At 39.6% G+C, this 14,051-nt stretch overlaps 1 protein-coding gene and 1 long non-coding RNA gene across 2 annotated transcripts in view; one reads left to right on the top strand and one right to left on the bottom strand.

Moving 5' to 3' along the window:
• Window positions 1–9,701, bottom strand: part of IRAG2 (inositol 1,4,5-triphosphate receptor associated 2) — a 111,458-nt gene extending 101,757 nt beyond the window's left edge. Inside the window, exons 1-3 of the mRNA XM_054443129.2 lie at window positions 9,658–9,701; window positions 2,351–2,958; window positions 1,920–2,033 (exon numbers count right to left, since the gene is read on the bottom strand). Of these exons, the coding sequence (XP_054299104.1) occupies window positions 1,920–2,033; window positions 2,351–2,924 (688 nt within the window). The 5' untranslated portion in view covers window positions 2,925–2,958; window positions 9,658–9,701. The remainder of the gene's footprint in view (window positions 1–1,919; window positions 2,034–2,350; window positions 2,959–9,657) is intronic.
• A 107-nt stretch (window positions 9,702–9,808) lies between these two features.
• LOC129009719 (uncharacterized) lies at window positions 9,809–13,712 on the top strand. The gene is made up of 4 exons (XR_008492833.1): window positions 9,809–10,041; window positions 10,913–11,055; window positions 11,185–11,445; window positions 12,811–13,712. It is a non-coding gene; the product is annotated as an uncharacterized LOC129009719 (long non-coding RNA).
• Window positions 13,713–14,051: the final 339 nt, after the last annotated feature.

Raw genomic sequence — 14,051 nt, 5'->3', positions numbered from 1 at the left:
TAGAAATATGTACTGAAATATTTGTGGATGAAATACTGTGATCTCTGGGATTTGCCTCAAAATAATCCAGAGTAGAGGAGAGGAAAATGAGCAGGGTTAGAAATGAGACATAATTGGTTATGACAAATACATAAGGATTCATCATAGAATTCTACCTCTGTATATGTTTGAAATGTTCTATAACAAACAACTATGAGTTCAAATAAAACAAAACTATATTGACAGGAATTGTGGAAAGATATACAACAAATCACTAACAATGGTTACTCAGGGAAACAGGATTACCAATTTTTTTTCCTTCTTTTTGCTTGTCAGTATATTATTAATTTTATTACAATGAGCATGAATCATTTATATACTTAAAATTACTTGTGGAATTTTTTTTTCTCTCAACTTTTAGGCTCAGGGGGTGTATGTGCAGGTTTGCTACATGAGTAAATTGCGTGTTGCTGAGGTTTAGTGTGCAAATGATCCCATCACCCAGGTACTGAGCATAATACGTGACTGGTAGTTTTTCAGCCCATGCCTCCCTGCTCAAGTAGTCCCCATATCTATTGTTCCCATCTTTGTTTCCATGTATATACAATGTCTAACTCCCACTTAAAATTGAGTACATGCAGTGTTTGGTTTTCTGTTCCTGCATTAGTTCGCTTAGAATAATAGCCTCCAGCTGCATCCATGTTGCAGCAAAGGACGTGATCTTGTTTCTTTTTCTGGCTGCATAGTATTCCATGGTGTGTAGGTACCACATTTTATTTATCCAGTCTCCTGTTCATGGGCATTTGGGTTGATTCCATGTCTTTTCTATTGTGAACAGTGCTGTGATGAACATATAAGTGCATATATCTTTCAGGTAGAATGATTTATATTCCTTTGGGTACATACCCAGTGGACAGATTGCTGGCTCAAATAGTAGCTCTAAGTTCTTTGAGGAATCTCCATACTGCTGTCCACAGTGGCTGAACTAATTTATATTCCCACCAGCAATGTGTAAGTGTTCTCTTTTCCAGATAACCTCACCGACATCTGTTGGTTTTTGACTTTTTAATAGTACCCATTCTGACTGGTGTGAGATGGTATATCATTGCAGTTTTGATTTGCATTTCTCTAATAAGTAGTAATCATGAGTATTTTTTTCATGTATTTGTTGGCTGCAAGTACGTCTTCTTTTGAGAAGTGTCTGTTCATGTCCTTTGCCCACTTTTTAATGGGGTTATTTTTTGTTTGTTGAATTGTTTAAGTTACTTATAGAGTCTGGATGTTAGACTTTTGTCACATGCATGGTTTGTGAATATCTTCTCCCTCTCTGTAGATTGTTTGTTTACTCTGTTGACAGTTTCTTTTGCTGTGCAGAAGTTCTTTAATTAGGTCCCACTTGTCAATTTTTGTTTTGTTGCAATTGCTTTTGGGAACTTATTAATAAATTATTTGCCAAGGCCAACGTCCAGAATGGTATTTCCTACGGTTTTTGTAGTTTCAGGTCTGGAAATTTTTTAAAAAACACATCTCAAAAATAAAAATTAAAGAAAAACAGAAGTGAAAGCCTCAAATTAACTAAAAATTTTGAGTTAAACTTGTATAGTGGTTTTACATATTTGAAAAGCATATTTCCTGTGGGGCACCACCTATGACATGTAAGTAGTTTCAATAAATAAAGACGGTAAGTCAGCTGATAAGCTCAAAAAGAATCATTCAAGTCACTGTTAAAATATGCTGATGCAAAACAGGTACGGGGAAATTACAACAAAATAACCAAGCCCTAGAGAGCAAACCTTATTCCCAAATTAGGTGGCATCCATCACATACGTAGACACAGACAGCGAGACCCACGCACAACCATTTCCCTTTCTCTCACAATAGAAAGTTCAGATGACTTGGCGAGTCCTACCAAACATTTAAATAGATAATTTTTAGCTTACCTTTCCGTTTTACGTCACATGCATTAAAAATACTTGTGAATGCCTCTTCTTCACAGGCCCTGTTGATGCTGTATGTTACATCTTCTTTACCATCATCAGCTTCTTGTTTCCATCCTATTAGAAGAAAAAGTTTGTAAATCCTGATGCTTTCTGTGCTATAATGATTAATTTTCCTTTTTCTGGTTTAACAAAGAAAACCTATCATAATAAACAGCTTCCCCCTTAGATATAGGGAAATACTCCCCTATATCTAAGTATTCCCATCATGACGTTCTGTTTTGTTCTGGAAACAAACATAGTTAAAACAGAAAGGAAAAGATGGATGATTCCATCCAAACTTTAATAATGTAGATTTTTTAGTTCAGGTATTCTAAAAGTATATATGCTTATTTCTGTATTGGAAGGACAAACATTAAAAGATGAATATTTACCATCTTCATTCAGAGATAATTTTTTTACCACTGAATCCTGAGGATCAAAACACTTCAAGCTTTGACCAAAGGTGGAATCCAAGTCAAGTGTTAAGGTACTAAAATTATTTTCACTACAATAGTTATTCAAATCCTTGTTAGAGAAAAACTCTGCTTTTCTGATCTGTGACATCAAAGATGTATAATTCTTGTTGCTCTGTGACTTCGGCTTTGAGACGTTTTCAGAACTTGTGAGAATAACAGAGTATGTTGCAGTCTCAGGGGAGCTGAGGTGAGAGGTGGATGGGGTTCTTGGAGTTATTATTTGAGGCGATGAAATGAAGGCATCGACTTCCTCAGAACTTGACCAATGAGAGTCGGGTGTAGGAACACAAGCAGCAGTCATTTTCCTCAGTACCTCTTCAAAATCTTTCTTGGTGTTGGTCTGTGGGCTATCAAAACTGCTACATTGGTATTTGATAATCTGTTGAACTGGATTCGAAATAGCTTCTCTCTTGTGGATGGCTCTGATCTTTCTACAAATGCTTTCCACTGGGTTATGCCCCTTCTCAGTTACATTCCTTGGAGAGGCCATTGTTGACTTTCCTCCAAGTATACAGACGAAGTGGCTAAAGTACAGGCAAAAGTAGATACATATTTAAAAGTCAGCATTTTCCTAACAATAATTTAGCAATAGGCAATTTATTCCCAAATCAGCTTTGGCAGGATCATGACAAGATGTTCAATTTCTCTAAGCAAATTTGCCATGCATTTAACTTTGGCCTCCAAATTTCAGGAAAATAACAGCTAACATATATAAAATATTTATCAAGTGCCAGGCACAGTACTAAGCTCTTCATACCCATCAACTCATTTCATCCTTAAAACAACTCTTTGAGATAAACGTTACTACTTTCTCCATTCTCTGGCAGAAAGAGAATAAGCAACATACCCCAATAAGTGCCACAGCTCAGATTCTAACCCAGGCAATCCAGCTCCAGAGGCTAGATAACCGTATTGCTTTTCATTTATAATAGGGCAGGTGACAATGATGCTAACAACTCTCATTTCAATACCTACCATTGGTATTGTACTGGTTGCCCTCTATTCAGAACTTAACTAAATATGCCCCATATTAGGTGTTTTATGTGTATTATGTCTAAATTTCACATAAACCCTATCAGTTGTGTGGAAATATCCCCCTTTTCTAGATAAGGAAACTAAGAATCAGAGAGGCCAAGTAATTTGCTAATGGTCCCATCTCTAAGATTTGAGTCAAAGAATGTCTGACTCCAGCATAGTTTTATTGCATAGCAAGATATATGACCTTTAAAAAAAAGGGCATAATCTCACTTCTTATAGTAACTCAGAAATTTGGAAATACATTCAAAATTTTACCTAAACTAGTAAGATTTAAAATAATCTAGGCTGGGTGTGGTGGTGCGTGCCTGTAGTTCCAGCTACTCAGGAGGTGGGGGTGGGAGGGTCACTTGAGTATGGGAGGTCCAGTCTTCAGTGAGCCATGAAGGTGTCACCACAGGTACTCCAGCCTGGGCAACAGAGGGATGGATGGATAGATTAGATTAGATTAGATTAGATAGATTTTTTTAAAATACTCTAGGCAAAAGGTTAAAATAGTTTGAATAGTTACAAAAAAGTAGTTGAATAGTTATGGAATTACTGATTTCAAAAACTATGATTTTTTAGGACATTAACAGAAATTTCCATGAATTTTTTTTAATCCCCTAATAGAGAATGAACAATAATACAGAAATTTTAAAAGCACTATAATTGGAAGGGGTATCTAGAATTACTGGGAAGAAGAAAATACTCAAAATCCTCTGAATCTTACTTGATCTTCAATATCATGGCCACCAGTTCTAGCCAGTGTAGTTTCCACCAACAGAATCCTTTACCACTTAAGTTAATGATCATCTCTCAACCTTTCTATTGTTTCCTGACAATACCCTCCTTTCCCTCTATTCAAGAATGATCTCTTGGCTGCGCATGGTGGCTCACGCCTATAATCCCGACACTTTGGGAGGCTAAGGTGAGTGAATCATCTGAGGTCAGGAGTTCGAGACCAGCTTGGCCAACATGGTGAAACCCCATCTCTACTAAAAATACAAAAATTAGCTGGGCATGGTGGCGGGCGACTGTAATCCCAGCTACTCGGGAGGCTGAGGTAGGAGAATCGCTTGAACCTTGGAGGCAGAGGTTGCAGTGAGTGAGCCGAGATTATGCCACTGCACTCCAGCGGCAGGGGGACAGAGCAAGACTCTGTCAAAAAAAAAAAAAAAAAGAAGAAGAAGAATGATCTCTCAATGTGAAGTCTAAAATATATTCCTCTCTTGAAATTCTAGAATCAGTTTTTAATCATGGGACTCCATTCTTTCTGATCTCTCCTAGGATTTATAATTGTAACATACATTTTGTCATTTAATTCAATGTTGTCTTCTATTCTTGGATTGTTTCCAATGTGTGTGCATGCCTTCTCCTCAAAAATACTTTTTAATTCTTGTACTCAAAACCATGATGTGATTTTTTTCTAGATACTCAATACATTATTGTTGGCACAACTGATAATCTACAATTATATATTAAGTATATAATTAGTGGGCTTATGGACTTATCCCCCAGCTGCTGTGATTGTTGGCTCCCAACTACTTTCAGGATCACCTTTTCTGGAGAACTTCCCACCTTGGATAAATAAGAGCTGCTCAGTTGCTCCAGGGGGAAGGTAGAAGTGCAGCAGTAGTAATGACAGAAGAGGCTTCACCCTTGAACACAAAGCATTCCAAATCTACAGTTGACTGACTTAGCAGGAACACATCTGACTTCCCTATGTCCAGCAAAGAGCCGTATAAAACAGTAGTTAAGGCCGGGCACAATGGCTCATGCCTGTAATCCCAGCACTTTGGGTGGCTGAGGTGGGCAGATCACAAGGGCAGGAGTTCGAGACCAGCCTGACCAACATGATGAAACCCCATCTCTACTGAAAATACAAAAATTAGCAGGGCATGGTTGGTGCATGCCTGTAATCCCAGCTACTCAGGAGGCTGAGGCAGGAGAATTGCTTGAACCCAGGAGGCGGAGGTTGCAGTAAGCTGAGATCATGCCACAGTACTCCAGCCTGGGTGACAGAGCGAGACTCTGTCTCAAACAAAACAAAACAAAACAAAAAGAAAACAAAACGGTAGTTAAGTATCTGTCAGTGTTCTCAATGTGAGTTGACCGTTTCTCCCTTATAGAGCCAGAATTTAGGCACAGGTTGGGCATGAGGCTAAAAGAGGCCCCAGAACTGGAACCTCATGCTCCCAAATCCTGTCTACTCCTGTCACTGAACGATGATGTGGTATGCTGTTCAAGCCATAACAAACAGTCTCACTTTGTAGGCATTTGTAACTGACCTAGATTAATGTTCCTAGCACATAAGGCACATGTTTCTACTTGCATTTCCAAGGCATTTTTTATCCTTTAACCATCTGTTTTCATTTGTTTATTTATTTTTGAGACAGGGTCTTGGTCTGTTACCCAGGCTGGAGTACAGTGGTGCAATCATGGCTCACTGCAACCTCCAACTCCCCAGGCTCAAGCAATCGTCCTACCTAAGCCTCTCAAGTAGCTGTGACCACAGGCGTGCACCACCACGCTTAGCATTTTTTTTTATTTTTTTGTATTTTTAGTAGAGACAGGGTTTCACCATGTTTCCCAGGCATTCTTCCACTGTCTTCTAAACTTTCCTGACTTACCTAAGTGAGCCCTGCTTCGTGGTTGATAAGCTAAACCTTATAAAGAGTGCACTGAAAACAATGGCTCTTCATGAGCTACCAAAGCTGCATAAGATTAACTTGTTTTGCTTTTTCTAATATAGAGCAGAACATGGGTGGGAGTTTAATAAATAAGATGGGGTGATAAAGATTTCAAAATTTGTGTCATCTTCTCCATATGCAGCTTGGAAATATCTCCTGTCTCTTCTGTCTAAACCTCTTAACGTCTTTTTAAATTTTCGATCCTGGTAGAAAGGATTAGCTGCAATCTGCCAGAATACTTAAAAATACAAGCCCAACTTGCTTTGTACAGTAACTGCCTTTGAAAAGGCATTAAGTGAAAAATAAGAACTGAAAGTGAATTGTACTAGGAGAATCAGTTTCTTGGAGTCTATCTCTTTTAAAAGGAATTTCCCACTTAGCGATCTTAGTTGATTATTTACTACATAAAGATGGTACACTTGTAGATATCCCAATGGCAAGAACTGCTTCTTTTGCTTTCAAGTTCTATGAACCTCAGTTGCATTTTCCATGGTTTTTAAAATTATTTTTAATATTCTAGAGACTGGGTCTCTGTTACCCAGGCTGTAGTGCCGTGGCTATTCACAGGTGTGATCATAGCACATCACAGCCTCAAACTCCTAGTTTCAAGTGATCCTCCTGCCTCAGCCTCCCAGGTAGCTGGGATTACCACACCTGGCTCAGTTTGTATACTTTTAATTAAAATACATTTTTTTTGAGATGGTGCCCCCTCTGTCACCCAGGTTGGAGTGCAGTGGCACAATCTCGGCTCACTGGAACCTCCACCTCCCAGGCTCAAGTGATCCTCCCACCTCAGCTTCCTGAATAGCTAGGATCACAGGCACGTGCCACTACGCCCAGCTAACCTTTTGTATTTTTGGTAGAGATGGGGTTTCTCCCTTGTTGCCCAGGCTGGTCACAAACTCCTGAGCTAAAGTAATCCACCCAACACAGCCTCCCAAAGTGCTGGAATTACTGGTGTGTGCCAATGTACCTAATATATTAAAGTAGTTTTAATATCCATCCCTTTAGGCAGCCAACCAATATTTATTGAATTCCTGCTAAGTGCTAAGCCCTGTGCAAATACTGGGGATACAATGATGAGGAAAACAGTATCCTAAAACTCGTAGTCTGTGGAAGATACAGCTATGAACAAGTAAGCCACTAGAGCTATTAGGTTAAATTTAGGAAGCCCAATAAAATTTTAATCTCAGATAAACAATGACTAATTTTTTAGTGTAATTATGCCCCCAAATGTTGCACAGGACATAGTTATACTGGAAAATTATTTGTTGTTTATTTGAAATTCAAATTTCACTGGGTGTCTTGTATTTCTTTTTTAGCTAAATCTGACAACCTGAAAAATCAAATAAATAATTACATAGTCAGGAGCCATGAGAACCTATAATAGGAAATTATCCCAGCTTGGGAGTGAGGCTAGGGAAAAATTCAGGAGCATCTATTATGTGGCTATCATATGCACTGCACAGAATGTTATACATATTGTTTGCTATTTCTAGAGTTATAAACAGAAAATTAAGAAGTGGAACTATGAATCTGTTAGTGGAATTTCCACTTGGATTCATGTGAGCTAAATGTAATGTAAAATGATGTTAGAGATTATCGATACTGCTTATGTTGCTAATCTTTTTTATTCCTCCTATTGATTGAACTATGCTTCGTTGCTCTGGCTTATAGATTCTGAGTCCCATTATTATTATTCCCTCATTTTCTTGTTCCACGCAGTCAAAGCTCTTGAATCAACACTTTTCAACCATCTGCCTGATCCAAAACTATAAAGCAACAAGTAAAATCCTCTAACACATGGCAACATCTGTAAAACAAGTCTGACTTGATTCTTACCTAAAGTTATTCTTTACATATTTGATTTTCACCACTGGTGTAACTGCAGACTTCAACATCAACCTCTAAGACATCCATTCTCTTTGGGACTTATAGAAATCTACATTTGTTCTGACTTCAATGAGTTAATCTACCATGTATGTACAATGTAGACAATATTTCTTGTTCTTTAGGAATGTATATGTAAACAACATGACATAATTTGTATTTATCAATATCTATATTCTTCAATCACTAAGAAAGTTGCATCTTATTGCAAAGAATGGCATATGATGTATACAGAGGTACAAAAGCAGCATCCTTGAAAAAGCTGGCAGATTTCAGGGTGATTCAAAAGGCTCTCTAGAAAGCTTTCTGAATCAAATTCTAACTCCAAAGAGATTATGTTAACAATGTAATTATCTTTCCTGTTTTTTTTCTTTAAAATGTTTTCCTCCCTTTACTAAAGTTATTTATTGAACATTGAACTTCCAAACCTTAGATCAGGCAGGCTGATTTTTAAAATCATTCAAAACTTGATTATGAAAGCCAGTCAATCATTCATGACTCATCTACATGAGATCCTATTGGTAATTAATGCAAAATCCTTAATATATGTAAAAAAAGTTTAAGTATGTGTGTAGATAGACAAGAGATTCCTTTTGCCAAAACAACCCTTCACTAATGATTAGATGCCACTAAACTCTTCATCAAAACCTAAGAAGAAACATCTGTTCACCGAGACATTCCCAGGAAACCCATCTTTAGTGAGCTCAGTGGGAGGGCAGAGCATGGTTTTCTGCTTAACCAGTGAATTTTATATCTGCCAAATTAAACTGTTTTCATTCTCTTTGTGACTACTATTTTATGTGATAAAATAATAACACTTCTTCCTGCCATTTCTAGGATAGATGATAGCAGCTGTTAATCAACATCATTTGCAAACCACAAGTACCAGATTTAGTAAATGCTCAGCAAGTCTGTCATCCGCAACCTTTCTGATTATTAATAAATGCAAGCTGGCATAGGCTAGAACCTTTCCTCCCACCATTCAGTTAACCTTGTTATATTAAGCTTCTTGGCTGGGTCACACCAAGCTTACTATAAACATCTCTTATTGGAACAATTCCTAAAATAGCAGAGTGACACATGCTTCTGAAAACTGTTCTTCTGTCTCACTTCTTGTTATAAGAAGTCTGGCTTTCTTCTCAGAGAACAAGACCTACAATAAATCTCTAGCTTCAAGAATTCAGGTGCCTCCAAGGTTCTTACAGTCTATAAAACTACGTCACCGCGTTTCACCAACACACGTTCCAAACGACCAAGTCTGAAAATGACAGGGCTAATTTAAATTTCCAAAAGCTCCATTGAAAACAATTTGAGATTTGCCTGTGGTAACAGCAACATATCTGGGGAATCTCACTTTATCACTCTCAGCTACCCAACTTTTTTCCCTATTTGTAGAGTGTTTTTCTTTTCAGATTTGTTTCAAGTTTTCAATGAACTCTGTTGAACCTCTAATATAGACTGATTGGAGGTTTGTCCCTTTTACCACAAGCATTTTGAGGTTGAGGGACAACAGAACAGCCTACGTCTGATATTGCTTTTCCCTGGTTAGGGCGGTACTTTCTTGGCCTTCGATGACTAAAGGCCAGCATCAGCCAAAATTTAATTATTTTGTTGGGAAAAACTCACCACCTTATTTTCGCTTGACTTTACCAGTGCTCCAAGAACCATCTGAGAACTGGGAAGAAAGTGGAGACCTACAGGTCAGATGATGTGGGTGGAGCCCATTTCTACAGAGTGGCTTGGGCTGAGGTAAAACAAGCTGGAGAAGAGAGCCGCTGATGCACTGCACCTGCCTAGGCTGGAGTTAAGGTACTAATCACAGCAGCAGTGCTGGGAAACATGTGTAGGAAGGATGAGGATGACAGGCACTATTTTGGTGTGCTCCCCACCACAGCAATAACAGAAAGATAGTCCGGGTGCAGTGTCTCTCACCTGTAATCCCAGCACTTTGGGAGGCTGAGGTGGGAGGATCACTTGAGCCAGGAGTTCAAGACCAGCTTGGGTGACATGGTGAGACCCCCCCCATCTCTACAAAAAACAACACGCTAAAGCTCATCCTGATTATACTCTCTAATCAGATGAAGGACAATTATTTTTAAGTTAAATCTCATACTTTTTTTTTTTTTTTTGGAAATGGAGTGTTGCTTTATTGCCCAAGTTTGAGTGCAGTGGCATGATCTCAGCTCACTGTAATCTCTGCCTACTGGGCTCAAGCCACTCCCCCACCTCAGCCTGCCAAGTAACTGAAATGACAGGGGCATGCCACCACAGCCAGCTAATTTTTGTATTTTTTGTAGAGACGGGGTTTGGTTATGTTGCCCAGGCTGGTCTCAAACTCCTGAGCTCAAGCGATCTACCTGCCTCAGTCTCCCAAGGTGCTGGGATTACAGGTGTGAGCCATTGTGCTCAGCCTGGTCATCATCATTTCTATCACCAGGTGAGAGCAAAGGGGAGTCAAATACTGGGAAATAAGAACTGGGGCTCTGATTTTAAATAACCTGAGTTCAAACCCCAGTTCTGCTGCTTACTAGCTTTGTGATCTTGGACAAATTATTTAACCATATGTGCTTCAGTTTCTTCACCTGTAAAACTGCATCAATATCATGCAGTGACCTCCGGGTGTGCTGCAGGGATTAAATGAGTTAATACACAGACGGCCCTCAGAACCATGTAGCACATTCTGAGCTCTCAGTAATGTTATGATGCACTTTCTGAAACTCCTTTAACTTATCCAATACTATATGTCCTCTTAAAGCACCAAATAGCACCTAGAAAGAAATGACCAAGTAACCCGCTCCTCTCATTAGATTTGCTGTGTTTAATTTCCCATGAAATAACCTATTATAACATCCATGCTTGCGATCTGCTTATCAATCCACAGATACCGAAACTGGCAACACCCAGAGACATTTCCCTCCTAGTCATAAAGGAAGCCAGTAGCAGAGCCAGAAATAATATTCAAATTCTGGATCCACTAGACCATATTGCCTGTCTGACAAAGTATATTCTTACTTCCTGCTTCAGGTGAGTCTAGTATACCTGATGTTTCTCAGAGCGGTGAAAGGAATAACCTGAACAATAAATTCCAACGGACCTGTAATGAATTGCATTAACATGTTATTTCATTATTTATGTAATATTACCTCCTGACAGTTCTATAAGGTACCCACAATGCCGGGTTCTCTGCCCACTGGGAGCAAAGAAGGGAACGTGCAGACACTGGACAGCATACGATGGATGCCTGCAACTCCCATACCTGCCCCTGAATGCCGCCAGAAATATGCTGTCTCTACTGAAATAGCTTTTCCAACCCTGAGCACGTTTAGTGAATACGGAAAAGAGTGTAAAGGGGTCAAATGCAGACTTTACAAAAAGAAACCCAAGATGGAGATTCCTGTTTGGGATATACTGCAGGTGGGGTTCATAACAACATAGTCCTTTACTTGCCAAGTAATCCAAAAGCAACTAATTAGAGAACCTGTAAGGGATGCCAATCCCAGTTTTCAAAATGGCATTTCAAGGAAATTAAATCTTATCATGTAAATAGGTCAAGAAATCCGTTTAAATAACATATCTGCTTCTCGCTAGGTAATCTACAATGTTGTTAGACTATCAAGCCAGTAGTTTTAAATATGTATTGGAGCTCCAGGATTAATCTCTGGTTGATCCGAGGGAGTCACTTTGTCTAATCAAAAATAAATGAGGTGGGAGGTGTATGGTTGAGAGGCACTGTTGGAAGAAAGGGGCCAGGCACAGTGGCTCATGCCTGTAATCCCAGGACTTTGAGAGGCCCAGGCAGGTGGATTGTTTGATCCCATGAGTTTGAGACCAACCTGGGCAACATAGAGAAACCCTATCTCTACCAAAAATACAAAATTAGCCAGGCGTGGTGGCGCACGCCTGTAAACTCAGTTACTCAGGAGGCTGAGGCAGGAGAATTACTTGAACCCAGAAGGCGGAGGTTGCAGTGAGCCAAGCCATTGCACACAAGTCTGGGCAAAAAGAGTGAAACTCCATCTCAAATAAAATAAAATAAAATAGTAAAAAATAAATTAGCCACACATGATGGCACACACCTGTAGTCCCAGCTGCTTGGGAGGCTGAAGTGGGAGGATCAGGCTTGAGCCTGGGAAGTTGAGGCTGCAGTGAGCCAATCAAGATTGCACCACTGCACTCCAGCCTGGGTGACAGAGCAACACCCTGTCTCAAAAACAACAATAACAAAAACGAACAAACAAAGGAAAGAAATGAAGAAAACCAGATAATGGAATCCTTCTCCTCCAGTACATGCATGGCCAAACATAACTTTTATTTTTCAAAACCCACTTTATGTAAAATGCACTATTTATTTCTCATAATATACTCTTTAATGTGCTTATATTCTAGGTGTCATTGTCTTTAAGTTGCTTTTTTAAATGAATTATTATTATTATTATTATTATTATTATTTGGGACAGATTCTGGCACTGTTGCTCAAGCTGGAGTGCAGTGGTGTGATCTTGGCTCACTGCAACTTCTGCTTCCCTGGTTCAGGCAATTCTCATGCCTCAGCCTCCCAAGTAAGTGGGACTACAGGCATGCACAAACATGCCCAGCTAATTTTTGTATTTTTAGTAGAGACGGAGTTTCACTATGTTGCCTAGGCTGGTCTCGAACTCCTCAAGTGATCTGCCTGCCTCGGCCTCCCAAAATGCCTGTGCCTGGCCTTTTAATTGGACTTTAATGAGCAAATGCAGTGTCTTCAGAAAGCCTTTTTTTTTTTTTCTTTTTCTAAATCAGCCTACATCACGCTATGACAATTTTCATATAAAGATGCTGTCTCGGAAATAAAAGGATTGGGAGTTTGAATGATCTATGGCTTCCATTCCAAAAAGGAGTACTACGGAAGTAATTACTTTGAAAGAAAAGTGATAATACATTTTTGGAGAAAGGTGGAAATGAAGCAAGGCCCTGAATATATTACCAAGATGCATATTACACTGAATGAAATCATCCGTTGCCCTTCCAGATCTACCCCATGGATGCAGAGCAAGAGCAACCCATCTTTGTTCAGCATCCCAGGAGACAGTCCTCTATTGACAGCGTCAGTCTGGCTCATTTGCCCTCTGATTTCCCGTTGAATGTGGCCAGTGGGAGGCCCCAGCAGATGGAAGGCCAGGAGGATGAAGGGCCTGCAGCATTTGTTCTCCTAGCTCCCACCCTGCCAGGCCTCTGTCTGACAGTGGCTCACGCTTTTCCACAGCTACTGTCAGGTGGCCTCTCCCAAAGTGACAGTGCTCACTTGGTTCTGTAAGGGTTTTCTCCATTGCCTCTTGCCAGGGAGGGTAATAGCTTCCTAGGACCAGATGCCAGCACCTGAGGGTGCCCACCACCCCATGCTGTTTCCCTTAACCCTGCCTACACCTTCAAGAATTGAAACTCTTTGCAGCCTCCCTTTTTTTTTAAAAAAAAAAGGTACCGTCGATTTCCTAAAGGACCGTGAGTGATATACACTTAGAGATTCTTTTGTCATGTTACTTTCCATAGCTCAATATGGTTGTTATCCACATTATACAAAGAACATAATACCTACCTTAAATTTTTAATATTTTGTCTTTATTCTTCAACTCTGTGTAGCATTTCCTTCTGGTTAAGAACATGCAGATAATCCAAATAAACAGATTTGACTAAAAGAAAAAAAAGCTTTACAAACTTTCATATAAATTTTTTTTTTGAGAGAGAGAGAAAGGAAGTCTCACTCTGTCACCCAGGCTATAGGGCAGTGGTGCAATCACAGCTCACTGCAGCCTTGACCTCCTGGGTTCAAGCCCGATCCTCCTGCCTCAGCCTCCCGAGTAGCTGGGACTACAGCCAATGCTACACCTAGCTAATTTTTGTATTTTTAGTAGAGACAGGGTTTCACCCTGTTGCCCAGGCTGGTCTCAAACTCCTGAGCTCAAGAGTCTACCTGCCTTGGCCTCCCAAATTGTTGAGATTACAGTCGTGAGCCACCAAACCTGGCTAGTTTTAAAAGTTTGCTA

Source organism: Pongo pygmaeus, chromosome 10 (assembly GCF_028885625.2).
Source record: "Pongo pygmaeus isolate AG05252 chromosome 10, NHGRI_mPonPyg2-v2.0_pri, whole genome shotgun sequence".
Lineage (NCBI taxonomy): Eukaryota > Metazoa > Chordata > Mammalia > Primates > Hominidae > Pongo > Pongo pygmaeus.
The sequence above is the reverse complement of the archived record's forward strand: the minus strand, read 5'-3'. Positions and strand labels throughout refer to the sequence as shown.